Source organism: Electrophorus electricus, chromosome 13 (assembly GCF_041902795.1).
Source record: "Electrophorus electricus isolate QZ-2024a chromosome 13, ASM4190279v1, whole genome shotgun sequence".
NCBI lineage: Eukaryota > Metazoa > Chordata > Actinopteri > Gymnotiformes > Gymnotidae > Electrophorus > Electrophorus electricus.
Window position 1 is genome coordinate 15345218 of NC_137509.1, and position 27508 is coordinate 15372725.

A 27508-nucleotide genomic window follows, 5' to 3' on the forward strand; every position below is an offset into this window, starting at 1 on the left:
TGTTTGTATGTGATGCAGCACGGCTGCCTAAATAAGGCTGTGATTTTTGCCGTTCTGTTTTCATTCTTAAATAAAATCTGATAAAGGAACTCCCTACTTGAGTGGTCTTTTTACTAGATACTTTCTTACTTTTACTGAAGCAATAATTTAAAGGACTACTTTTACTTCTACTTGAGTAATTTTTATTGTAAAGTAAAAGTACTTTGACTTGATTACAGTTTTTGGTTACTCTATCCATCTCTGATTATGGCCAAATTGTTTTACCAGGAAAAGTAGATCAACTGAAAAAAAAACAAATTATGTTGGTTTACTACTTAACCAAATAAAATCACAAGAGTGTTCTTCAGTTAATATTCTTATATCTTCTTATTCTTTCTTATTTTAAATGATTATTTATGATACTAGCTGCTTGCCTCATTTGGTACACTTGTAAATTTCTTTACAATTTCATATGTACACAATGTGTTTAAATTTTTGTCTGTTGTAATAGACAGTTCTATACAGTTCTAAAAGATAGAAATTAAGTTAAAATTAACATTCAAAGGCCCTGAGGATTAACCCTAAAAAAAAAACATTTAGTCCCCACTGTTAGAGGATCTTAATATCTGTTTTGGCATAGAGGCAGCAATAGAAGCAGCCAATTGCTTATTTGCCTCACTAAATGCTGAAATGCAACCTTGATATGGCAATATGACAACAATTATTACTAAAATAAGCAAAAACAAATGAGTTCTCATGTTTCTAAAATGGACAAAAGGCGCCAGTGAATCATAGTAACGTTAAACCTCTTTTCCTGAGCACATTACAAAAAAAGGTTTGCCCTCTAGTGACCAGCCATGTCCTCACTCTGACCTACAGTGACAGTCATTGAATTATATCCTTGCACACTGTAGGTAGTTGACTTGCATATTTGCCTTGCATATTTGTTTAAGAATATTCAGCCAGGACATGTGGTTACTGTACTCTTCTAACATCTATGTGTTTCCCACTGTATGTTTAACATAAATGCGTTAAATGAGTTAAATGTGAATTATTTGTGTAACTTTTAGGCAACACATTGACTAACCATTTTGTTTTTGATAGATCACATTGTGTAGCTTTGAACATAAGGGGATTGTTTTCATTCTGGCCTTTAATTGCTTTACCTTATTTTAATTTGGGTAAGTAATATTTACCATTATCTTTACTGTTTGTACTTTACACCTTTAACAAAATAAATAATTGTATAAATTCTGCAATATTTGTTTTAAGTGGCATCTTTATCTGTGTTAAGGAGCAAAAAGTACAACAGAGATTAGGAATTATTTAAGTATTAAGTATTTCCTTAAGCGGTCACAGTAAGAAAACACAGTCCAGTAACAATGTACAGGAAAAGGTAAAAACAACATGCATGTAACAATAGACACACACACACACACACACACACACACACACACACAACTGAAAAATGTTTTCATTGCAGTCTTATGGAAAGTCTGACAGTTTTTGACAACGTTGAATAAAAATTCAAATAACATTTTGTTTGTGTGAAGTCAATTTTCCAAATTAGTAAGTAAATATATGTCTTTTAATTATTTTTGAATACGTATGACACACCATAGTTACCTAATTTGTTTTATACTTCTTTCCAGATCATGGCAGAACCCAAAAAGTCCTTAATCAAGACAGCACTCTGCTGTATGTTAATGAAGGGGACAATATCACAGTTACTTGCCTTTATCAAAGTGATATTGATATGCATTTCTCATGGTACAAGCATGCATTTAGTCAGAAGCCTGAACTCATTGCAACTATCTACAAATATGACACGAAGGCCACATTCTATGATGGATTCAAGAATAATGCTCGTTTTATCTTGGTGATCGGAGAGGATAGAAATCATTTGGTGATAACAGAGTTAGAGGTCTCTGACTCTGCTACTTATTACTGTGGAAATGCTCAATCCAACATAGTGAAATTTGGGAAAGCAACAAAATCGATTGTAAAAGGTAATTTCTGTTTATGTTAGCTATATTTACATACTTTCATTTAATATATTTTTTGGCTTAAAATAATATTTTTGTATCACTGCTTTCACATGAAATTATGGCATTGTTTTAGCTTCACAGTCCCATAGCCTGTCTGTTCTCCAGCAGCCTGTGTTGGAGCCAGTCCATCCAGGAAACTCTGTGACTCTGCAGTGTACAGTCCTCACTGAGAACTATGCAGGAGGACACAGTGTCTAGAGGTTCAGACATGACTCAGGAGAATCTCTTTCAGGAATTATTCACACTCATGGAGACAGCAGTGATCACTGTAAGAATAGCTCTAAAGCCAGATCTCCTACAGAGAGTTGTGTGTATGAGCTCCCCGTGGAGAATCAAAGGTAAATAAATTCATTTATTACTGAGTCCATCTCATCTAAGTGTGTTTACTTTTGAAATTTAGTCTATATTGCTTTATAAATTCCCCTTTTTATATTGTTAAGTATTTTGGAATTTTTAAATTTTGATTTTTTACTACTATACCAGAGAATTGTACATCTTGGGATTCAATGATACTTGCTTTGGCAACATCAAACATAATTTGTGTGTCTGTGATTGTTATACTTGGAAGACTGTTATGCAAGCACTGGCTAAAAAGTAAGACAAACTTCAAATTGTATATTTTTCAAAAGGTCTTTCGTAAAAAATTTTTTACTGGCATAGTAAACTTGCTCATTAGAAACATATAAATTGTCTTCTTTTCATAAGGCACTGCTCACACTTCTCAGCTGAATCAGGTAAAAATGTTTGTGAGTGTGTTTTGCATTTTTATTTATTTCTTTTTAGGTTTGGTATTCTCTGTTATATGACATTTTTCAAAGTGGATTATTTTAATATAAGTTCTGATCATTTTAAAGGTAATGGGATATTAAGAATATCAGGATTTTAAAGAGTTTTCTTGCCATTAAAGGGGATCTCAAGGTTATATATATTCCAGACAGTAAGAATTTTTCAAACATTTTAATTTTATTAGAATCACTAGCTATGTTCTGAAAGGTTTATTCATTCACTTACTCCCAGCAACTTACATCACAGAGACATAATGATTAGCAAGCAAAGCACATTTCCTATCCAGCTAGAAATACAGCATACATAAACTGACAAAATATCACCCTTTATATGTTATATGTTAAGGAATTGTTTGTCACCTCAGTTTACATTGCCTAGCTCTTGACCACTTATTCCTATACAAAACAGCCATCTTTGATGAAATACCTTCACATCACATCATAATAACCATTATAAAATGTAGCACACATCAGCCGTTCACTACAATTTTTGGATATTTGAAAGTGAACTCTATACATTGCCTAATTTACCATTTTTGAGATTTTGAACCCCACCACAAAATGGCTCAGACACATAGTAGTTTCTGAAATAGAGAATAAGAGAATGAGAGAATGATTTCATACATAGTTAGTATTTCTGGATGCATATTGACAAGGTGATGTGTAGTATCTTCCCTTGTGAAACGACAGAAAACAGAAAAGTCAGCTGCCTGTGAATGCCAAATAGGATACATGAGGCCTGAGCACGCATAATGTGGTGTGTAAACTGTGCATGCACAATGATGCTGGGGGAAACGTCTGAGCTCAAAGAGAAAAATGATTGATAAAAAGAATGATTGATAATAACTGTGTAAACACAGAACTGAAGGTATAATATAAGTACCCTGCATGCAACATTATTGGCTACCTGCTTGATAAGCTTGTAATTGGTGTGAATGTGTTGCATGTGCACTGGTCCAGGAACAAAGTACTTGTGGTTTTCTAGAGTAATTCATGTAAAGACCATCCAATGCCTCATTTAATACATCTGGTAGCAAACCAAGACCAGCTGCATTTATGATGATTCTTTCTTTATTGACAATATAGAGTAAGTGGACAAAATCAGGAGTATTACTTGAAAGAGCATGCTCAAGCCTTGTTCATGTGACAAGGGCAGCAGAGAGGAAGCAAGAGGTGAAGTTCCATTAACAAGTTCTTTATTGTTCATTCTTTCCACGTCACTTCACCGAGTCTAGTGGGTAGGTAGGAGCGAAGTAGCTTCTCTCCAGTAGGCTCTCGTGGTTCGGCTACTAATGTGCAGCCCCTTCCTTCGGAACCAGTGGGTGTATAAATACACGTGCAGGTCAATGAGGTGCAGGTGTCTCCTGTCAGAAGACAGGTGATTGTGAGCGAGGAAAGTGCGTGACATGGTCCTGGTCCTGCGAGGGTGTGTCCCCCCCTTTTGGGTACTGGTCTACCCTGACAGAACCCCCCTCCAAAGGCCCTGACCGGCCCCGGCCCATGGGGCCAACTCGGGGCAGGCCTCAGTGGGCGCCACCTATGAAATGAGGCAATGAGGTCGGGGTCCTAAATCTGAGAGGCCGGGATCCAACAGCGCTCCTCAGGACCATATCACTCCCAGTCCACCAGATACTGGAGGCCCCGGACCTCCCACGGGAGTCCAGCAGAAAACGTACCCTGTACGCCGGGCCCTCCTCCATCAGCAGAGACAGGGGAGGAATTTCTGGGGAATCCCCTTCCTCCGTGAGATGGCCCTCCCTCACGGGCTTCAGTGAGGAAATGCGGAGGGGCCTGGAAGCCTGACTAGCCCTGCCAGGCCTACCTGGTAGGTCACTTCATTAACTCGGGACAGTAATGGAATAGGGGCCCTTATATCTCGCCTCACGCTTCCCTGTGGTGCCTGCTCGGCCGTCCCTGGTAGAGACCCATACCTTCTGCCCGATCTCAAACTTGGGGGTTTCTCCTCTTTTTTTGTCGGCCTTCCTCTTGTAGACAGTGATCGCCCTACGTAGGTTCTGGTGCGTCTCCTCCCAGGTCCGTTCGCTCTCCTGGCACCATCTCTCCACTTCTGGCTGGTCCAATGTAGGGACGTTTCAGGGGTAAAGAGGCAGCTGGTTGCCTAGAACACACTCAAACGGGGTGAGGCAAGTTTCTGTGTGTCGCAAGGAGTTATGCGTGTATTCCGCCCATGGGAGGCACATACTCCATGTTTCTGGGTGGTGGTTACAATAGAGGCACAAGAACTTACCCAGCTCCTAGTTGACCTAGCAGACCGAATTGCCTGAAGACCTGGCAGAACAGTAGATCGGCCAATGTCTACACTCCACAAAAGCTAGCCTAATCGCCAGGAGCTCACGGTCCCCAACCCCGTAGTTCCTTTCTGCTGAGCTCAGCTTTTGAGAGAATTTAAGTGATGGGCCGCAGGCCACCTCTTTCTCCCATGTGTTGCGAAAGCACCATGCCCACTCCTATGTCAGAGGCGTCTACCTCTAGCATTGAAGGTCTCGCAGGGTACGGTTGTTGCAAGACAGGAGCAGTTGCGAAGGCAATCTTGAGCTCCTCAAAGGCCTTGTCGACCTCCTGAGTCCATTTGATCTTTCTCACAGGTCCCCAGAGCTGATCTGTGAGAGGCCCTGCCAGTGAACTGAAGGATCTAATGAACCTCCTGTAAAAGTTGACAAAGCCCAGAAAGCGTTGTAGTGTCTTGCGTGTAAATGGCCTTGGCCACACCTTCCCTGCCTCCACCTTGCCTGGTTGAATACCCACACACCCTTGTTGAATGACGTACCCTAGGAAGTTGATCTCCTTGCGATGGAACTAGCACTTCTCCGCCTTACAATATAGGTGGTTCTCTAATAGGATCTGTAGCATGGCATGTACGTTGCTTTACATGTTGTTTCCGGGAGGGGGAGTAGATCAGAATGTTGTCAATATTTGCAACAACAGATCTTCCCAAAATCTCCCTAAGAACCTCGTTAATGTAGGCCTGGAAAACCGACAGGGCCATTGCCAGACCATATGGCAGAACTAAATACTTATAGTGGCCCATGGAGGTGCTGAAAGCTGTTTTCCATTCATCTCCCTCCTTGATCCCGATTAGGTTGTATGCGCTTCGTAAATCCAGTTGCGTGAAATACCAGGCTCATCTCAGTTGCTCTAGTGCAGCTGGTACCAGGGGGAGGGGATATGGGTACTGCACCAAGAGCTTGTTGAGTCCTCGGTAGTCCACACAAGGTCTCAGGCCCCTGTCCCTCTTCATCACAAAGAAGACTCCTGCTGATGCCGGAGAGGTCAAGGGTCGGACATACCCCTGTTGCAGCGCCTCTTTGATGTACTGTTCTATAGCCCGCTCCTCTTTCTGAGAGAGGGGGTAGATCCTGCACTGAGGGGGCACCGCTCCCTCCTTGAGTGTTATGGAGCAGTCCCAGTCCCGATGCGGCAGAAGCTGCATGGCTTTGATGGGGCTGAAGACCTGCTCCAGGTCCTGGTACTCCGAAGGAATAGGCACTCGCCTATCAGCATCCGGGCTTTCTATTGAAGTAGCCTGGAGGGGTGTAGCCTTGTTGGGGAAGCACCTCCAATGGCAGGATGGTGCCCACTGCAGGATCTGTTTTTTTGTCCACAGCATCTGTGGATTGTGCGCACGCAGCCATGACAAGCCTAGGGTGAGGGAGTGAGACAGACCAGGCAGGAGGAAGAAACTGATGCATTCCGTATGCCCTTCCCGGGTGACAAGGAGAACCCGGGGAGTCACATGGGAGATGTATCCTGAGCCCACCGGACCCCCATCCAGAGCCTGTACACTTAGTGAGGAGGGTAGAGCAATGGCCTTGATACGCAGCTTCCTCGCAAAGCCCCAGTCCATGACATTACCTGCAGTTCCCGAATCTACTAGGGCATAAGGTGCGAGTACACAGTATTTTGTGGCATTGATTTCAAAATACTGCAAAATATTTCCCCTTGTATTTCCCCTAAACCAACACAGTAGTATAACCTCATGTTTGACTACAAGTAAAGCATTTATTGATACATGTAGTAGCCTAAAGTGCAAAAACTTTAGAAATGCATTTGAGCAATTAAGAAAAAAATTGTAATGATCCTTTTCTCATAGTGACATCTGTCCACTTGACAGAGCAGTATGAACAGGTTTTCAACCCAGTTAAAGTAGTTCTATGTCCCACCGTCTGATGCCCATGACTTTACCCCCTGTTCTGACCATGCTGCACTCTAGTAAATCTACTGCATGAAAGATGCTAATGTGAGAAAAATGAAAAACACTGCAGTGAAGTGAAATGCTTGTTTCAACTCCTGCTGGCTGGTTTGGGGGAGTGTCACTAAAAACACAAGCAAGTTTCTGTCAGGACCATCCCATACCAATTAACAACTTTACCTGGTCAACTTTCCTCCATCTTGTAACAACACTGGTTTCAACTTATGGCTTGATGTGATATGACAAAATGCACCAGATGGTGTTGGCGTTCTTAGAAATGAATGAGAGATGGAGCAGAAATTGCCTCGTTTCAATGCAATGCAAATGTGCCATGTGTGTGCATTATTCCCTGCTTATAACGTCTGCAGAAGCATGTGTTAACACTTAATGCGTTATGAAATTGTCAGGCAAAGAAACCACCTTAACTGACAATGAAGTATATAAAAGGATATTATGTATATTTCATTTAAGTTTGGTTCATCAATTATTTTGGTATATAAACATAAAAATGAAATAACCAAACTGAGAATTAAATAACAGAGTAATTATTTTGGCATGATTTTTGTTTTTCTAAAATAAATGTTTGTGGTACCCTCAGTAACTGCACACAAGGATAGCACATAGATACATCTAAATACAGCTATAACCCTGTATTCATTCACTGGACATTTTATTGGAATCATGTTGTAGATGTCTGTTGGCATTTTTTTTAGTCAGCCCCTAGTCATGAATAGTCAGTGTAGTGAAGATAAGACTACCATTTATTCCCCTGATGAAACTTTGACCTGGTCAAAGGGGGGCCCTCTCTTACCCCCGGACCACCAACCAGACCCAGGACCCAATGGTGCTTTGACGTTGAGCAACAAAGCCATAAACAGCCTAGCTGTCAAGATGGCCTTGTGTTCTGACCCTCAGCCCCCTGTCCTTTGATGTCATAAACTCATGTATGAGAAGGAGGAAAGCTTCCTAGCCTGGTTATACTTCAAGAAACTGTGACCATAAATTCCATCAGACTCACTCAAATCCCTACCAGGGCAAATATCTTTTCTCATCCCACAGATTCACAAAGTAACAACTTGCTATTTACTCTAATATGATGTCAAATGATAATCAAAGAGTAATATATGGTTATTTTAACATAATCTCCAAATCATGACATTTGCTCCTGTTATTTTATATGTATCTATTGTCATATTATTCTGTTCATTATTTGTTCCTTATTAATTTGCAGTACTCATCCAGATTACTTCATATGTATGTTGCATAACCTCATGCATATTGTAAACAAATTGTTACTCACTCCTAGTTGCGTTTACCAGAAATCGTATATGAACCAATTAGACAATATATTACAGTTAGTAGTTTGTAACTTCTGGAAAATAGGAAATTATCCAATTGCTCTACACCTCTCAGGGTTTGTTTATAAACTTCATTCTAAGATGAGGAGGCAGAAATGGGTAGGAATATGTGATTTTGTTTATTTTTCTTTATTCATTTATTTTCTTTATAGTTGATTCATGGTGGATCCTATGTATTCCTGTATCTCTTAAATGATTTTTTCCTCAATTTTGAACACAAAGGCTTTAACTTTGAGCGGAAAGGAGGCGGACGCATGCGGAGAAGAGCGAATTTTATTATGGGCAAATCTAGAGTCCTAATCGTTTGTACAGTCCAGGGTCATCAAACCAACACAGATTCTGAGAATACATCTTAAACAAACAAAAGCACATGAGAAACAGAGGATGCAGCCTCTAACAAAGAGGCTAGGAATCACCAACAAGGCATGGACTACAAACAGAGGCTTTGATTCACAATAACCAGCCAAACCACAGGCAAAAAGGCAGGGTATACATACACAGTGTAATTGTTAGATACTGGAGCCTTTATGTCTTCAGGCACCCAACGCAAGGTCTCTGCCTATCAGCCATGACATGGCGGCTTGACCACGAGCCAGTCGCCCGAGGTCATCCGCTCCCTCTTCTTGTCTCCTTTACCAATCCCTTTCTCTTTCTTTCTCTCCCTGTCTCTCTTTAAGCACAGGAGTGGCTCATGGTGGGCAGAGGAACAGCTCGTGGCTCGTTCATACATAGAACATCTAATCTTTACTAACCTTGTCTCTTTCCTTTCTAGGTAAACCCTTAGAACATGCTTCACTTTTCCCCGTCATCCTGTAGATTTAGATAGTAGATATAGGACCCATATATACTGTGTGCTTTCCTCAATAAAGTGGAACTCTCTTGATTCACTACCTTGATGTCAGTGTCTCTTGACTTCCCCCGGATCCGGCTACAGAGGATGGAGGGCAGAGGGTAACTTGGAGGAGATCAAACCTGAAGGGCTTGTCACTTTGAACCAGTCTCTAACAGTCATGAGGACTTAACAAGACACAGGTGCTACAAATGAAGGGTGTAGAAAATGAAACACAGAAGCAGAATAATTACACTAGACAGGGAAACCAAGACAATAAGAAAGATAGGAGGGGCCAACCATGACAAAGGCTATTGAATTTGCTTGAACTAGGCATGTATCCCCCCCCCCCAAAGATATACCTGTCAAACTCAACCCCCTCTTTAGTCTGTTGCAAGTTGCAAAGAACTACTGAAAAAAAAAAAACACCAGAGAACTTCAGCAGAAATTATTTCCTAAAATAAGTGAATAACCTCTTGGTTAGCAAGATTCAAATCCAGGTTATCTTAGTTTGTTTTACCATATTTTATATTTGCATTTTTTGTTTATTTTTGTTATTATCTTACTAATTTCTTATTGTTGTTGTGTAATTTGCCCATCACATCTTATATTGAGCAAACTTTTCTGCTTAAGTCTGGAGTTCCAATACACTGCCAGTAATGAACCAACAACCCTGCTTCATAAATGTCTGCCCACAAAGGCCTATATGGCTCTCCTTCGAGCAAGCTATGAACACCCAATTCCCCCTGTCCAAGAATCCTGTTCCAGTCACTGTCATCAGTCTTCATAAATCATGCACTGCCATTGAGATGATTTCAAGGAAATGGACTCTGTCTGCATGAGCCACTCTGGCGATGTGATGGAGACTGAACTTCTCCCTCAGAGCCATCAGACAACTCCAAGGAAAGGGGTTACCCATTTACGATTTTCTCTATCCAGACGGCTTTGTTGAAATACATGCTTTGACAGATGGTTCAGACGCCGGCGTGTCATAAGATTTCCCTTCTACGTTACCAGTTGGTATCAACAGTAACTTTATTATTTACTAATTAAATTAGGTTAGTTACCTCTTTCCTCTCATCTGTGATTCAGCCTCATTAACACCACTATTAGCCCAGTTTCCCTTACACTGTGTCATAAAGGCTGGCCCTTGTTCCCCTTATCTTCCTTTTATGCTTAGATCATGAATTTTATTTGATTAATACAATTGCTTTAGATTTGTTTGGTTGATAAGTACATTACCCAGTTGGTCATTCCCAGAAGCTTGTTTTTTATTAGCCTAATTGCCTACCCCATCCACCATGAATTAAGTGTTACATTCTGTTTAGTTGCCTGTTAGGATGGTTATTCTAGTGAATTTAATACTCCTGATCATTAATAGAATTCTAGTCAATGATTGTTGTGCAGGTTTTTCCTATTTATGCTTATTCAATAAATATCCCTTGATTATTACTTCTGTGAGTTGAGAAGTGATATTCAAATGTTTAGTAGATGAGCAATAACCATTTACCGAATTGGCGACTTTCATGAGTTGAGACTGGATTATTAATCATTAATAAATGTATTAAAATTAATACATTTCCCTTTTAATCAAATTGTTGCCCCAATTAATTTTATCCATTGTAATTGACAATCTATTAAAATTATTAAAACTGCCACATCAGTTTCTAAAAATAATAGTCCTGTTGTCTGGTTGGCACTGTTGCAGACCACTCTTAACCAAACTGAAAAATTGATTTGTGTAAAAAAAAAATCCTTGCACCAGCTCAACACCTATTACCATGCTTGAATCAATACTGTGTTGAGCATGGTCTCAGCAAAGTTCCTGTGGCCATAACTGAGTGGTCCTGTGGGCAGAACTAAGTGATGACTGGGATAAAACAGGGCTGCTCAAGTCTCAAGCATGGAGATCTTTCATCTGAAGAACTTATTTGCATCCTTAATGCATTCCTTCAGCACATATATTATAAACAGTATGCTAGAATTAAGTGTATGTTGAAAATGTTTTGTGAAAAGCTCCTTTCCTTTGAACTTTGTTCCATGTTTAAGTGTATATTTATCTGTAACTACTTTCTAGATAACACAGACATGGATCTGAGGGTTCTGTCCACATCAAAGATTGCCTTAGAGAACCCCCTCCACCCACCCCCAAAAAAGGATGGAAACATTCTAAACCTCAAGCCTTCTTATGCCCAAGCCTTACTATTACTATTAATAAATTTACATGTAACTGCAACACTGACGTGTTGCAAAGCTTCATATTCACAGATTTTAAAAAATCTACTTATTTATTACAAAGCAGGAAAAAATATATATTTTTCATGTCACAGAAGTGCACAAAACAGTGCAAGTGATCTGCAGATCAAACAAAACACTGATTATTTATATTGATTAAAAAAGGTTAAAATCATTTACAGCATTTAGCTGACGCTTTAATCCAAAATGACTTACAATTATCATTGAGTAGAATTTGAGCAATTGAGGGTTAAGGGCCTTGCTCAGGGGCCCAACACTGGGAAGTGGAAGAACTTGAACCAGCAACTTTCCAATTACAATTTAAGTACCTTAACCACTGGGCTACCACTGCCCTGGATAAAAGCTGGATAAAGTGTGCTAGAGGACAGAAATCCTAAAATGATAAGTATTTATTTTAAAACAGTACTGTACAAACAAACTGCATAAACACATAAGAATTACAACTGACTGCTTAAAAGCTAGGTGCTGTACCACATGTATAGCTGTTTTGGAGCTAACAAATTAGACACACTTCCCACATTGCTAGTACTACTAACAACAAAAGTAATAATAATTGGTATTAAGTATTATTGTTATTATTTCAGCAATAGGAACTTTACAATAACTGAAATCCAATCATTTACATAAATTATACCACCATACATTCATTTCTTAAAAGAATATTGTAAGGAAATCCTTACATGGTTTTCTACTGATGTGTCTTTACCTGTGCATATACAGATTGATCACTGTTGAACTTTGCTGTGGTTCTTCGGGCAGAGGGAGAATGAGCAAAGCTCAGAGCTGTATAGTTCAAGGTGCCTGGGTCCTCAGTCTGAAAGTAATCACAACCCAACATGTAGCACAATGTGAGAATGCTTGAGCATTTTAAACATATGTAACAATTTAGCGCATGTAACCTAATCTACTAAAGTTATTATAGAATAAAATAATCACCTGGTTTACTTGAACTCTTTGACCTTCAGAAGAATTTTAAACAAATGATAAGTAGATCAATTAAACCAATGTGAAATATGGAAGGTACATTCACCCAAAATGAGAAATGAACAATTACGTCTCAAAAATAAAATGCACCTTTATGATGACTGTTGTGTAATCTTCTGCATAATAATAAAACCACAACCAGGCATACGATGTTTGATGCTGCTAAAATAAAAATAGTTGGGTCCATAGTACCTTTGTCTGCAATAACCAAATAAGAAAACTTGTATTTAAATCAAAACAATAAATGTGATTCAGAATAAAATAAATAAAACATGCACTGAACATTCACTGTTTATGAAAAGTCATAGCAAAACAACTTTTATTGTTTTAATACAACACAAATGGCAATAAATGGCTGCCTGTCAGACTAATATTAAATTTGAAATCTAAAAATGTTTTGTTAGCATTAAAAAAATACATAACTTTTTCCTCTTATGCTGAATTTGTTTTTGTTACACATGGAGGGAATTCCAATTATTATTATTATTATTATTATTATTAGTGTACTGTAGTGTAAATGTACTGTAAATACCCGTATTATTATATAAATCCATGACTTTGACATTTTCAACCCATAAAGCTGAAATGACAGAATTGAAAATTAATTAACCAAATTGAAAGATAATAGTGTGATTTTTTTTTTAAACTGTATATTTACTTCATCCTAAAAGGATGAAAAGATGGTAGTTGTGAAATAGAGCTGTGCTCAACTACAAATGTAATACTCATCTTGCAGTGTGCAAAGCACAGTAATCTTAACACAAAATCAGTTTCCAAACCTTATGAAAGAAGTAGTAAAGCCTTCAAAGGTGTATTGCATTTTAGTATAGTTACACAATTTCAAGGTGACATTGGTGTTTATTGATATTGTTCCTGTCTCTTTTTTAAATAAATCTTTCATTTTTGCACATGCCCAATCATATCTGTCTGCACAGACATTACATATACATTATTAAATGTACTGTAAATACCACAATTATTATATAAATCCATGACTTTGACATTTTCAATATATAAATGAATATTATTTTAGAATTTTCCTTTGCATACAGAACATCATACTTGAATACCCACTGGGTACAGAATCAAGTTGCACATAAGGTGCCACCGTGTTGAAATGATGTGATAATGGGCTCGATGACAACATTTAAGCAATATTATGAGAGGGGGCACTGTTATACTGAATATCTGCACAGCTGGGATTCAGTTCAAGTTAAAAATGACATTCACTGTATGAATTCATAGCATGAATTCACACCATATTTGTTTAATAATTTATATGGCTCTGCCAAAACAGATAGTTCTGCAACTGGGTTGGGACTGGACTTTTGCCAAGCAACATGATAATAATCAACATGATAACAGGATAATGGCTGTGACTGGCCTGGTTGGGAATTAATTTGTTGCTGGATCTCAATGTGAGGGGCACTCATATGGCACTACCTGCCAAACCAGAAACCCAAGTGTCTCAGATGTTTCTGATTAAATACATTTTCATGGGGCCCAAAGATCCATGGAACACACCTGCTAGTATCACTTTGCATTGCGTATATGGATGTTCTAACCATCCCAAAGGTGACATCCCATGCATCAACCTGGCAAACTATCATCCCCAGTAAAGGGTGGTCTGTGCCATACTCTGGGACCATGTATTCAAAGGGGCAAGGAGCCCTCAGGTGCCTCCTAGCCACCTCTCTTGAGCCCTACAGATGTTAGCAATTAGTCATCCCATGTCTTCATGCAGTGTCAGTGAGAACTCTTCTCTTTTCAATACAAAAGGTTCTAAAATATTTACTATATTGACTATATATGGGAAAAATACAACAGACGAGGTTCATGCAAATCCTGCATTGTCTCATACTGCATTGATTTTATAGCTCTTTGATTCAGCTCTACAGTTATTTGCTTCAGAGCTACATTTTCCTTCCTGATACAAATAATAGCAACTCAAACAGATGGGAGGCGCCATACTACTATACTTGTATTACTTGTATTGTATAGGACCCTTTCTGATGTGCCCTTTTTAAGTTGACAGACTTTATCTTTTTTTGATGTTATTGATATTCTGGAATCTTTGGGCTATTTGTGCATGGGGGTCGCAAAGTACAGTGAATTATTGCAGGCAAAGACAACACTCCTTTTCGTCAATTAGCATCATCTACAGTTCAATTTTTTGAGTTGTCCACCATCTACGTCACACAGGTAATGTTTATGTTCTGAAGACAGAAGGCGAGGCAGAACAATTTTTGAAATTGTATTCCTTGAGTTTGTAAAAAAAAAAAGTTTTCTAACTATAATCCCATTTACATGACATTTATCCAAAGCATCATACAATTATGACTTGAGCAATTGAGGGCTAAGGGCCTTGCTCAAGGGCCAAACAATGCTGGGACTTGAACAAGCAACCATTGAGCTACCACTTCCTGCAAGATGGATTACAAGATAGAAACTACGTTTTCACTGTATTTATGTGTATGACATTTTCATACACTGGTGCTGGTGCTTAGCCTTAAAGGACAGGCTAAGCAAAGCAATGCAAGAGACAGGAAAAAAGTGGGTTGATATACTTCCTGTGGTAACCCACTAAATTGTCTCCTTTTGAAATTTTAATTGGAAGAATCTTCCCCACCGCATGGGTCATGGGCCAGCCTGGCACAATGCATACAGGAGACATAATCGTGTCAGAATACACTGCAATTCCGATTGAAAAACTGACCTGCTTCAACCTAATCTTGCCTTTTCTTTTGCTATTCCAGCAGTACAGCCTACACAAAAATTCAAACCTGGTGACAGAGTTGTAATTAAATGTCTGCTTCCTAGGAAACTAGAATAGACTAGTTACGGACCACCTGTAGTTGTCATTGCAGTAACCAGAACTACTGTATTAACAGATTCTCAGCCGCAATGGATTCTTGATAGTAATATTAAAGGGGTCACTCAACAGAGCTCACAAATATGATCCCATCCTGATAGGAGCTGCTCCACCAATCTTACCTGGATCAGGAGAAATAATATTATCCTCCTATGTCAATAAATTTGTGTAGCCTTTATAGTGCCTTGGAGTTAAATACTGTCTCTGTTAATCATTAATTAATTAATTAATTAATCATTTAATACCTAATGTTCTTTATCTGTCAATAACATGTTGATACATTTATCTTTGCACCCTTTCCTACACCACTTCCCTTTTTTCCTCACACACACACACACACACACAGAGTCAGCAATCCCCCCCTATGGCCACCAAAGCTCCACCTCTCTGGCATACTAGTATGGTCTCCATGGTTACTGTCTCACCTGTTTTTACTTAATGCTTAATGGTCAGTCTATTTAAACTCACTATACACTAAACCAAATGCTCATTGTGAACTATTGCCTCCACAAGTATACATAACATTCATGTTGCATATTCTCTTGCCTTCTCTGTGTTTTGATCTCTGCCCTCTGCCTAGCCCTTTTTTGTACTTCTGCTGGTTTTTGATCTGTGCCTTGCCTGGTTTTGACCCTGTGTATATCTTTTTGAAATATCCATTTGTTTTGCCCCTATTATTAAATGTTGCAAATGGATTCCACTCAGTCTTTGAGACTCACTCATTATGCACAGACACTTACTGTGTATATTCTCTGTCCATCCTCAGTAAGTTTCTTGCCCACTCTTATGAGCTTCATGAAGCAGACACCTATGATGCTTTTCCCATCAGACTTGAAAACATTCTCACATATACAGGGAACTTGTAGGGTGAAGAACTAAAGTTCTGAAAGAAAACTATTTGCTGAGAGTGTATCTAAAATTTTGTGTTAGTGTGTATGTTTTGAAAATTCATTCATATATAGGCTAACATCTTTCCCAAATTATATTTATATTAGAAGCAAATGTAAGTGTAATCCATTAGATTAAAATGCCACATTTTATTGTGTCAGGTGTGTCCAAACATTTGACTGGTACTGTATGCTGATAGTCTGCATATGCTCTATTCTTTTTTTTTATCTTTAAAGGCTATGGTGAATCCTCTTATTGGTGCACCATTGAGGACAGCTTTTTTATAGTTAACTGAGATGCACTTTTGTTAGGATCAACCAACTAAGTATTGATTGATCTTCAGTTGGGCAGAAACCAAAAACTCTGTATATGACATGCTGAAATAAGTCAACTTGGAGTTCAAGGTAAAGCTTAAAGTTTGTTAAACAAGCTTTGTGAAATACCCCATTGTCTTGTTTTTGTCTGAAGATGTTTGTTCATAATCTGCACACACAATCATGATTATTTCCACTTCCAATGCCCTAAAATACATTTTGACATTTTTTTTCATTCACATGTTATGAATCCTGTTTTCAGCCCTTCATAGATCATAAATTTCTGAATGCTCAGCATAGTTTACTGATAAATGCACTTTCCTGTGAACTCTGTTATATGTTTGCATGAAAACAATAACCACAATCTAGATGGTGTAGATATGGTGCAGTACATAGGCAACTGTGGATTCTGACCACATCACAGATAAACTTTTAACAGCCAGAAAGACTCTTGACAGGAAGGGAAGCTGTTTAAAGCTGTTAATACCTATAGCATTCAACTTTCATCTCAGCTTTTAACTTATGTACAACCAAGACCTCTTCAATGACACCTTGCTATGCATTACACACAGTCATCTTAAAATTGTATTACATTTTAACACAGTAAAAACTTCATGTTAATAAAATGTCCTTGTGTCACAGTACATATGAGTAAAAAATCATTTTGCAGAAAATGAACACTAATGATATAAAATATATTTTATAACAAAGTTAACATTTAAATGCTTGATTTTGTCCAGCAGGTCTTCACTGAATACTTCAGGTGGTAATTTATCACTGATGTTCTCAGTTCCAACACAATGCAACTATCTGAATTCCTGGTTTAGCTATATTCTATATTGCCTTCCCTGTTTCCTTTTTTTCTGTTCGCTAGTCTGTTGTACTTTCTCTCTGTGTTTTCGTCTGTGCTGCTTTCCCTGTTAGTTTTTGCTTGCCTGATTCTGCTCTCTTTCCTTGTCAGGTGTTCTCCCATCGCTTCTGTTTAGGTTTTTCTTCCCCTTTTTATTTATGCTAGTGTTGTCTGGTTTTCCTTTTCAGTTCTGATTACCTGTGTCATTTGTCTTGGTTATTGTTTGTTTTTCTTACATTGCCCAGTTCTGTATACTCCCCGCTAGTCCTTGTTTCTTTCCTCATCGTTTTTCTCCGTTAATCATTCCTAAGTGTTTTGTCCTTTCTGCCTAGTTCTTGCCCTCTATATGTTAGCTGTCTGTTCTTTGTTCTGTGTTGTTAGTCTGTTTCTGTTATTAAACATATTATTTATTTATTATATTCGATCAGTCCCATTCCTTATGGCATCCTCCGTTAGTTCCGTTCCTTATTACATCCAAGGTGCAAGCACTTCACAAGTGTGTTCACTCGTCACCTCCCACACATTACAGAATGATCAACCTACTAAGAACACAGTGAGTAGGCACCTCTCTGGTCAGTGGTCACCTTACTGTGAAGAAAAATTCTCTCAGCAAGCCTACACCAGGCAGATTAACTCCCCTGGCACTGTGGTGACAAGGGGTTCTCAACGTAAGTCCATGAAGTCTGCAAAGGATAAGCAAACATCAGACATGAAGGTAGTTGAGACTCCTGATAAGTGCTCATACCCTACGGATCACAAAGCAAACATCAGGGATTCGCAGCGTGTAGAGCAGGACCTAGAAGGACTAGGAAAGGCACTTACTGAAGAAGTCCGATTCCTGTTCCTGGTTTGAGAGATACTGCCCATCCTAATCCACTTCCTGTTCCCAGTGTGAGAGGCGCCACCCATCCTGATCCAGTTCCTGTTCCTGGCATAGTGGATGCCTCTGCTCCTCCTGGTCCTGTTCCTGGCATAGTGAAAGACGCTGCCTAGCCAGGTCCCGGCGTAGAGACAATACCCAGCCATTTCCTGCTGCCAGATGTGCGTCTCAGCCTGTTCTTGTTTCCTGTGCCAGGTGTGTTCCTGTCGCTGGAGTGTGTTTGAACCATGCAGTTGCTGAAGCAAGATTAGATAAAAATGAGCAAGTCAGATGAATATCTTCACCAATCTTAACAAACAATATATTTCATTTAAAAAAAAGTATTAAATTAGTTATAGAAAAGCACTTCAGTAAAGGATCTACAGGTAAATTTCCATTGAAACATAACGTTACTTTATTGTAGTAGATTTTGTAGAGTTACTTACAGGCAGAAGGGAAGTTTAAAAACTTTTGCCACTAAAAAGACCAACTTTCAGATCTTGACCCACTGGCTAGATACCGTGTTAATCTGGACATGCAAGTCTAACATAAATATGTTTCAAAGAAACAAATATTTTAAAATAAAAGGTGCAGTTATAGGTTGTTATGACCGGCCCACCACCAGTCAGGAAGAGACACACCCTTCTAGACTACTTCTCCATTCCCAGTTACCCACTAATTGATTCATTCCCAGCCCCTGTCTCTCATCTCCTTCAATCATTGCCATCACCTGCCTCTTAGTGCCTCATACTATTTTGTCCCCACAGTTGCCATCCTCTAGCACTTCACATTTAGCCTGCTACAGCCTAAATAGCCAGTCCTGGAGCTATTGCCTTTTCAGTACATTTTGTTGCTTTTTTTTTTTGCTTTTACAAGTGTTTTCTTTATTTGCTGAAATAATATCACTTCTTTTCATTGCTTGTGTATTGCTCCTGCATAAAATGTCACATAGGTACAACTATAGAATACATGCAACTAATGAAGTGACCACTCTATCTATCTATTTTTGCACAATATTTTGCAATTAATCAAATTTTCTTGTAATCTCATGAGCTACATTATCTTTAAAGGCAAAAGCAACACAGCTATCAGTTTCTAGATTAAAAAACAACATACTGGTAACAAACTGGATTGTGTAGATGCCCCTGTTTCATCATTTGTTTAATAAAGACAAGAGCTGTACAGTGCAGTACAGGCTGGATATCTGACCAGATTATTCTGATGTAGAGCTTCAAGTTTCAAACAAGTGAACATCTCATGCAAAAAAAAAAAAAGAAATGAATGATTGTATCGGTAAGGTCTATATTTCTGTATTTTAGAACAATTTCTACATTACATTACAGGTTTCCTAACACCATGTGAAGATGGCCAATTATTTTGTTTTAAATGCAAAAGGTTAGTATGACTTTCTACAAAGCTCTATCTCACCATCATTTAGTATCTTTATAAAAGGTGCCACATTGACACCCATCTTTAGTTTAAGAGAGCAAACTCACAGAGCAGTGCAAAAACCACTGTTGTGACCACTAACGTCTTTTCTACATCAAAGAGGTTCAAAGTACTCTCATGACAGGGTTCACTGCATTGTACATGTTTTAAAAATGTGAGTTTAAGCATATGTTAGGTTACCCATAAAGATCTACCAAACAGAGATTAATCATACAAATCTACCAAAATGAAAAAATTAATCCCTTATATTTGTTGATCACAAACATGCTGCTCATATTGCAGTATCTAAGTGCTCAACATTTCATTCTTCTATAGAGCTCTGCACACATTTGAATTAGTCTTGACATGTGCACGGGTGTGGAGGACTGTCAGGAGTTCAATGATGGTTAGTCCTCTCACAATGCCTTCAAATATGCACCACACCAAATTAAATGCGAAGCAAGGCTAAAAGGCCTATAATCCATTGTCATTTTAAGAGAGAGAGAGAGAGAGAGAGAGAGAGAGAGAGAGAGAGAGAGAGAGAGAGAGAGAGAGAGAGAGAGAGAAAGAGGGACCACAAGCTATAACAGGGAGAGAGTAAGAAGCCAGAACTAGGGACTTTCACATGGTGCCCAGAGGTGGAGTCCAGATGTAGTGCTTAGAGGATGCAATAATCATTTATACAATATGGTAAAGCAATACAGTTTTTACTCAATTGATTAAACATTACTAATTAACTTTTGGCATGTGATTGTCCATAACCAGAGCTCAGGAGACTTTTGCCTGTATCACTGGTGCAACACTCAAAACAAATTTTACTGGGGTTGGCTCTTATCAACCTTTTATACACTTTTTCTTTTTACAAAACATGTCACACAATGCTACATAGATTATCACAAATTTCATGATAGACTAACAGGTTTTTTTGAAAGATTAGAACAGAAAATACATATATGTTGGAATCACTGAGAGAACTCTAACAGCAGCAAGACCAAACACAATAAGGAGCTTCATATAACGTTGTCGCTGGCCAAAGTGCTGGTGGGCAGGAAGCAGCACACAGACTCCCTCGAAGTGAAGATTTATTAACATAAAACATGTAGAACAATGCACTCACACACAATACTAACGACAGACATGACTTATACATTTAACTAAACACAGACTACAATCACATCTAACAAATGACTATGTACGCACTAACATACATCAGCGAACAAACAATGACCAACGGTGAGGCACGCACTGACGGGGGTTTAAATAGACAAACACACATTAACAATTAACCCCATACAGGTGCGTGCCTTCACAGGGGTGTGGCTAGAAACATGGGTGAACCCCCCTGCACGCGGCAGGCCGTACCACGTGACATGGGGGGGCCGTCCCGTGACACTTCATAAATAAACTTATGAATCCATATTGTAAAAACCATATTACACTAGCTTTAAATTAATGTAATATTCTACGATGTATGTAGAACCATAATGTTGATGACAATTCATTGTTCTTTTGTTATGAAATGTGTCTCATTAATTAGTCCTGAGACAAAGCACATAGGATGGGGTTTATGCTCACACAGACACTTCATTTCTACACACAGAATAAACTGAATATACTTGCCACACCAATTTTCATCCAGTGAACTTCCAAACATGACTACTGGATATGAACACATGCAAGGATAAAAAGTGACACTAACTAAGAGCTCTGTGTAGCTAATCTGTTGTACAGTAGATACACATGGAGGAAATAGGGGAAGTGGAAGGAATAAGGGGAGCAGCGTAGAGGATGTAGAAGAGCAATGGTAAGGCCTCAGCACAGGAGACAACTAGTCTCACCTCAAATTAAGGTCACACTTGTCACTACATTTTAATGTTGTGAGAGCCAGTTCAACAAAACCACTTGTTTTTTTCCTCTTGCCATTTTAAGGACTGCTTTCACCATTTCAAACTATACTTCAAGTAAATAATTACATCAATAAATGTAAATAAAATATCAAATAAAGAAATTATTTCTATTTATTAGATTTATGTTTGCAGCAAAGATGGTGTGACAACTGTATTGTCAGTTTTTTCTTGATTGCTTACTCACTGTTATTAAATGCTGATTCATATGATTCTCTGACTGATCCTCAGGTTTTTTTCCCTTATGTCAGTGGTTCAAATACATTTTACCAGCTTTGACTGTCATCACAAAATATTCTCTAATCACAATCTTTATGATATGTTAAGATTAAGAGAGAAAACACTAAAGAGCTTTTCTCTACATTTCTGTATCAGGACTAGACAATTAGACAAATTAAGTCAAAAAAGCATATTTTGCAAAGTGGCAGAGACAGACTGCTTCTAAGCAAGACAACCGGACAATAAACTAACTTACAGTAACAGGAAGTAAAAATACGAAAGTGTCATAAAGGATGGTCTACCATACAGCTACAAAGTAGTTGTAGCTGTATGTTATTATACATGTATGTGTACATATAATGGCAGCAATTCATTGTTTCTAACTGCTGTACATGCTATCACATATACATACTGTCTTAAGTCACCCCTCTGAATGTGTTTAGCCATTAACAATGTACATTGTAATGGATTCAAACTATCTGAATTATGAAAAAAATTGCAACACATCCATAAATAATCCATTAAATAATTACATACTTTATGTTGAAATTCAAATTCAGAAAAGTGTTTCTGACTGTCACACCCGCTCCACCCACTTCCTCTATGGCCAAAAGAGAGAATCCTCAATGGAATTCTAGTCTCCCATGTGTTCGTGTCTTTCATCTGTCCCTTGCTTCCAGGTGTTCATATACACCTTTGCATCTTTGTGTCCTTTGTGAGATCTTGCCAATCTCTGCAAAATGCATTTCTGAGTGTTTTTGTCATGAGAACTGAAGTTTTATCTGTGTATTTCTAGGCTGTTATTACTCCAGCCTTTGCTTTTATATTACATTTTCGATCTCATTTGTTTTGCTGCTTTATTTGGGTTGTAATTGGGTTTTTTGATATTGCATCTCCTGTATAGACTGATTGTGTTGTACTTTTGTTTACTCTGCCTCGTGAATACAAAATAATCTCTCACTGCCAAGATATCAGTCACAGATAAACCTCTGCAATTTTGTTATGGAAAACAATAGAAGGGGGCATTCAGTGGGACTCTAAGAGCTGAGAACAGCCTAGGTAACCACGATGCTTTCCTGAGCAGTCACATTCAGCAGTTGCATGACATCATGGCCACATAACCCTAACCGTAACCCTAACCTAACCCTAACCACTGCCTTTAAGCAGGTTTCTCCAGTCTCCAACACAGTGGCTGACAAAACAGCTCATATGCATTCCTAAGAACATTCCCTTGCAGTACTTGAATCTAGCAGCTGTGTGACATGCTTTTCATTGCATACCTCCAGCGCTACATTCAGGATGAAGATGAAATTACCCTGACATTTGTGATCACCCCGTATCTGGCAACCAACCAGGAGAGCAACTTTTAAGTTTTAAACAAGGGTGCCATTCTGCGGTGGATTATGCAGTTACATTTTGTTTTTTAGCCACTAAAAATGGATGGAGTGAGCTTGCTTTGAAATCAGCCTTTTGCTGCAGTCTTGGTACAGAGCTACATTTAAAACTTGCCAGTCAAGATAAGCTGTCTCTGTCTCAGTACATTCAATTAGCCATCCACGCTGACTACATATTTTGTGCCTGGACATCGGCTGCCCCGCTATCTTTGCTGCATGAACAAGCTGCTTTGAACAACACCCCTGCTAAAGCTGTACCTATGGAAATGGTCCACAACAAACTTAGTCAAGGTGAGGAATGCCCCTCACACTCATGATCTATGCTTTTATGGTGGAGACACAAGCGTCACAAGCACATTCTTTTCTAAGCACCCATTTCCTGCATAGCATTATTGTTCTTTGATGTCCCTGACTAGCTCAACACAACCCTGGGACTGAGGGGAGCTCACTGAGTATTTCACATAATTTAAGTCCCCACCCTTGCCCCAAAAGTCCCAAAACAAAATTCCTCGTACAAATTCTGCCTAAGTACTAGCAAGGCCATGTCCTGAAATTTTAGCCATAGACAAATTTCATGGGGCTGCTATCTCAGGGATGTCCCTCCCTTGCTGCTGCACCACTCTCTTTTATTGTGAAGAAGGATGGGGGACTTCACCTCTGTATGGATTACCTAGGACAGAGGTATTCAAATCACAGTCCTCAAGGTCCAACAGATTTTCCATCCTCCCTTTATCCAGGAGACAGTTGTGATAAAGTGGCCAACCATTTATTCAACTACCAGAGATTTTGTTTTCTTATTCTGTCAACCAGACATTCCAGGACCTCTAGGAATGCATCATGCTCACTGCCATATCCAACACCTTGACCCCACACTCCTTTTAGTAGGCAAGGTGGATGCCTTTGAAACAGGAGCAGGGACTGTGCTTTCCCAATGTCAGGGCACCTCAGACAAGTTGTATCTATGTGCCTATTCAAGGATGCTTAGTAGATCTGAAAGAAACTGGGCCCCTCAACAAGGCCCTTATCCCTCAGTTGCTCAAGTTGTATTCCTTCATAATTGTAAGTCACTTTGGGAAAAAGAATCAACTAAATCCAGTAAATGTAAAATGGGAATTCTTGGCTATGAAAAATGCTCTTGAAGATTGTGGACACTGGCTCCATGGAGCTGAGCATCCCTTTCCTATTCATCACACACCACAGTATATACTACTAAAAGACTAAACCCCGCCTAGGCCCAGTGAGCATTATTATTTTCTTGTTTCAGTTTCATTATGACATACTGCCCAGGCTCCAAGAATGTGAGGGCAAAATTCTGAAGTTCCATTGCAGCCACCTAAGAGGGTGCTATTCTGTTGGCTCCTGGCATGTGCCACTCCAGCCACTGAAACCTGGAGACCTGACTGGAATTCTAATCCCCCTTGAGTTAATGTCTACTACCTGCTCTTCATTTGCCAGTGTGTTTAAATATCCCTTTCTAATGTTTGCTTGGTTTAGATTGTCATTTATGTTAGGTCTTTGTGTAACCTGTATGGACTACATATTCAGACAGGGCCTTCTGTCTACTCTTCCTATAACTGCAAAATAAAATGAGCCTGCAACTGGGTTTGCAGAAAAAAAAATGTTTGTAAGGGTTTTAAAATGTGTTTAGCCATTCTAGAACAGAGATCATTGTTCAAGTAACCTTGTTATATTGCACAGTTTAAATATGCCAGGGAAACTGTGGGGAAAAAATCACCTCCTTGCTTTCTCCAAATTACTAGGGTTACACATTCATACCAGTACCATGACTGTCAGTGCGGTGTTGAGAAAGGTATGCTTCCCAAAACTATCTAGCCAGCAGTGGTCCTGTGGTCACCAATTGTAATGTGTAGAGAAGTGAAGCCAGACTCAAGTGTGTAGTGAGTTACTTTTAGGGCAATCCCAAAATCATAGTCTATGGTCATTAAGCAAGAAATAAGCCAGGAGGAAATTGTGACATGACTGCCACTTAATGCATAGGTCCAGAAACATTGACATGCTCAGTGGTGTCTCTGGGCCCCATGGTTGGATAGAGTCAGCTGGCAGGCCTTCTATAGGCAATCATCACACCAGATACGCAGAGACACACACACACACACACACACACACACACACACACACACACACACACTTAATTCCCATTTACAGTACAGTTTGAGAGATGGTAGCAGTCCTGATAAATTGTTCTTGTATATTATTTTTAATTAAGTCAGGTGTGAAAATAAACATGCTTTGAGCTCTTCATGTTAGTATTGTATGTATAAACCTAAATTAAAGTTTGTTATTCTAAAAACTTTCACTGTGGCAAATAATCTATGGATTCTTTCAGTTTGCTGTACCTGTGCAATTTGAATCCCTGTTGCCTTATTTTTCATGTTTGCCTCTTCTTGGCTTGGCTGAGTGATAATGGTGGCCATTTTATGTAGTTTTATTATTCATTCTGGTGTTTAAAATATTGTGAAGGCTTAACATTAAGTGTGTCAAAGGGTTTTATATTCTTTTATAAGCACATACAAAGGTATCAAATTTGATATGTAGAGAAGAGATAAGGCTTAAAAATGCTGCAATATTATTATTTTTTTGTTTGTTTATCTAAAATGGCTTGTGAATTAGTTCTAAGTAAACATTGTATTTCCTCAAAACTACTGAAACAATCAAATCCATCCCCCTACTTTAAACTGTCCAATCATATATGGCCTACTACTGAACTGACAAGAGATCAATCTTTTAAACCTCACAATTGTCTTCAGCAGGAACAATGGATGTGCTATTTATCACCTTTTGTCTTTTTGTAACTGGTGAGTGTCATTCTGCTTGAATATATTTATGTTTCATGCTACTAAGCTGAATAAGGTCATTACACATTTCTTAACCTTTAAACACTTCAACTTAACATTTTTTTTTATATAGTAAAAACATCTGACATCCCCGAGCTTCAAATGAAAACAGTAAAGCACGAAGACAATATTACCATAAAGTGTGACCTCAACATGGCTGAAGAAAACACAAATAATGATTTAGCCTGGTACAAGCAGAATTTTGGAAAGCTGCCAGAGAATATTGTGAGATCATTTGGGGACAATAAAAAGTACAGATTTGAGCCCGCATTTAACAGTGGCCGCTTCAGTATCAATGTGGATGGTGTTTTTGATCTCAGCATTAATTAAATTAAAGAAGATGATGTAGGAACATATTTGTGTGGAAAAATAAGCACAAGTATTATAGAGTTTGTATCTGGGGCCCTTTTGATGTTTGAAGGTATAGAGTTGTGCTGTGTCAGCATACATAATTCACTCCAACATTACACCATGGCCAACATTGTTTACATTTATATTTTATATTTTATGTTTTACACCACTTTTAGTGTTTTGATTGCTCGTTTCTGTTTTGCCTAATTCATTTTAAAGCTGAAAAGAATGTCCACAGTGCTCTGATTAAAATGGTTATCAAAAGGGGAGAATCTACCATGCTGCATTGTTCAGTACAAGCTGATACTTCAAGCTGTATAGGCAACTACAGTGTCTACTGGTTCAAACATGGCTCAGGAGAATCTGATCGAGGAATCATTTACACACATGTAGACAGCAGTGATCAATGTAAGAAGAGATCTGAGGCTGGCTATTCTACACAGAGTTGTGTGTACCAGCTCCCCAAGAGGAACCTCATCCTCACTGGAACTTACTACTGTGCTTTTGCTGCATGTGGAAAGATAATCTTTGGGAATGGAACTGCAGTTGAAGGTGCATCTGAAGGTGTGACTTTTTATAATGTTGCAGACACATTGGGAATAATAGAACTTCATTGAATTGTATAATTTTAGTATGGGGCAACATTTGCCTATAAATACATTGTGTGGTATTAATTCAAAATATTTTTCATAATTTCAGAAAATAACCACTGGATTGTTATTGCCTTGGCAGCATTAACTATAATACTTGTTGTCATAATGGTGGTTTTGTTTGGAATTCTATTTAAAAATGAAATGAAAGGTAAGTTCACTTTACTATGTACCAATCTGACAAATATAAAAACTTGCTATATGTAGACATTTCTAAAGTTTTGCTAAGAGTATACAACGTATAAAAGTATACAGAACAAAATGTTCTGGGGTTTTTTCATAAAGGTGCTTGCAATTACAACCCAAATCACACAAATCAGGTAACTGGTCACCCATCATGCACATTCATGTTCCTACTGGTAAAGATGGCTCTGTCCTAGAATCAACGATGCATTTGTTATATTTATAGCTAAAAAGTGCAGATTTAAAAAAACATCAATTTTAAACTCTACATGTATTTTATCCTGTGAAAGGT

The 27508-nt window shown here is 38.6% G+C and overlaps 1 protein-coding gene across 1 annotated transcript; it reads left to right on the forward strand.

The window, feature by feature from the left end:
• Positions 1-1735: 1735 nt before the first annotated feature.
• Positions 1736-27000, forward strand: LOC113568752 (uncharacterized). Its single transcript, XM_081695085.1, has 3 exons — positions 1736-1988; positions 2101-2190; positions 26687-27000. The coding sequence occupies exons 1-3, from the start codon at positions 1736-1738 to the stop codon at positions 26998-27000; spliced, it is 657 nt and encodes a 218-aa protein (XP_081551211.1).
• Positions 27001-27508: the final 508 nt, after the last annotated feature.

Excerpts from the sequence above, each read along its gene's own strand:
- LOC113568752 (XM_081695085.1), top strand. The coding sequence starts at position 1,736 with ATGCATTTCTCATGGTACAAGCATGCATTTAGTCAGAAGCCTGAACTC. Across the intron at positions 1,989-2,100 it reads AACAAAATCGATTGTAAAAG|CTTCACAGTCCCATAGCCTG; the intron begins GTAATTTCTGTT and ends GCATTGTTTTAG. Across the intron at positions 2,191-26,686 it reads GACTCTGCAGTGTACAGTCC|ATACTTCAAGCTGTATAGGC; the intron begins TCACTGAGAACT and ends CAGTACAAGCTG.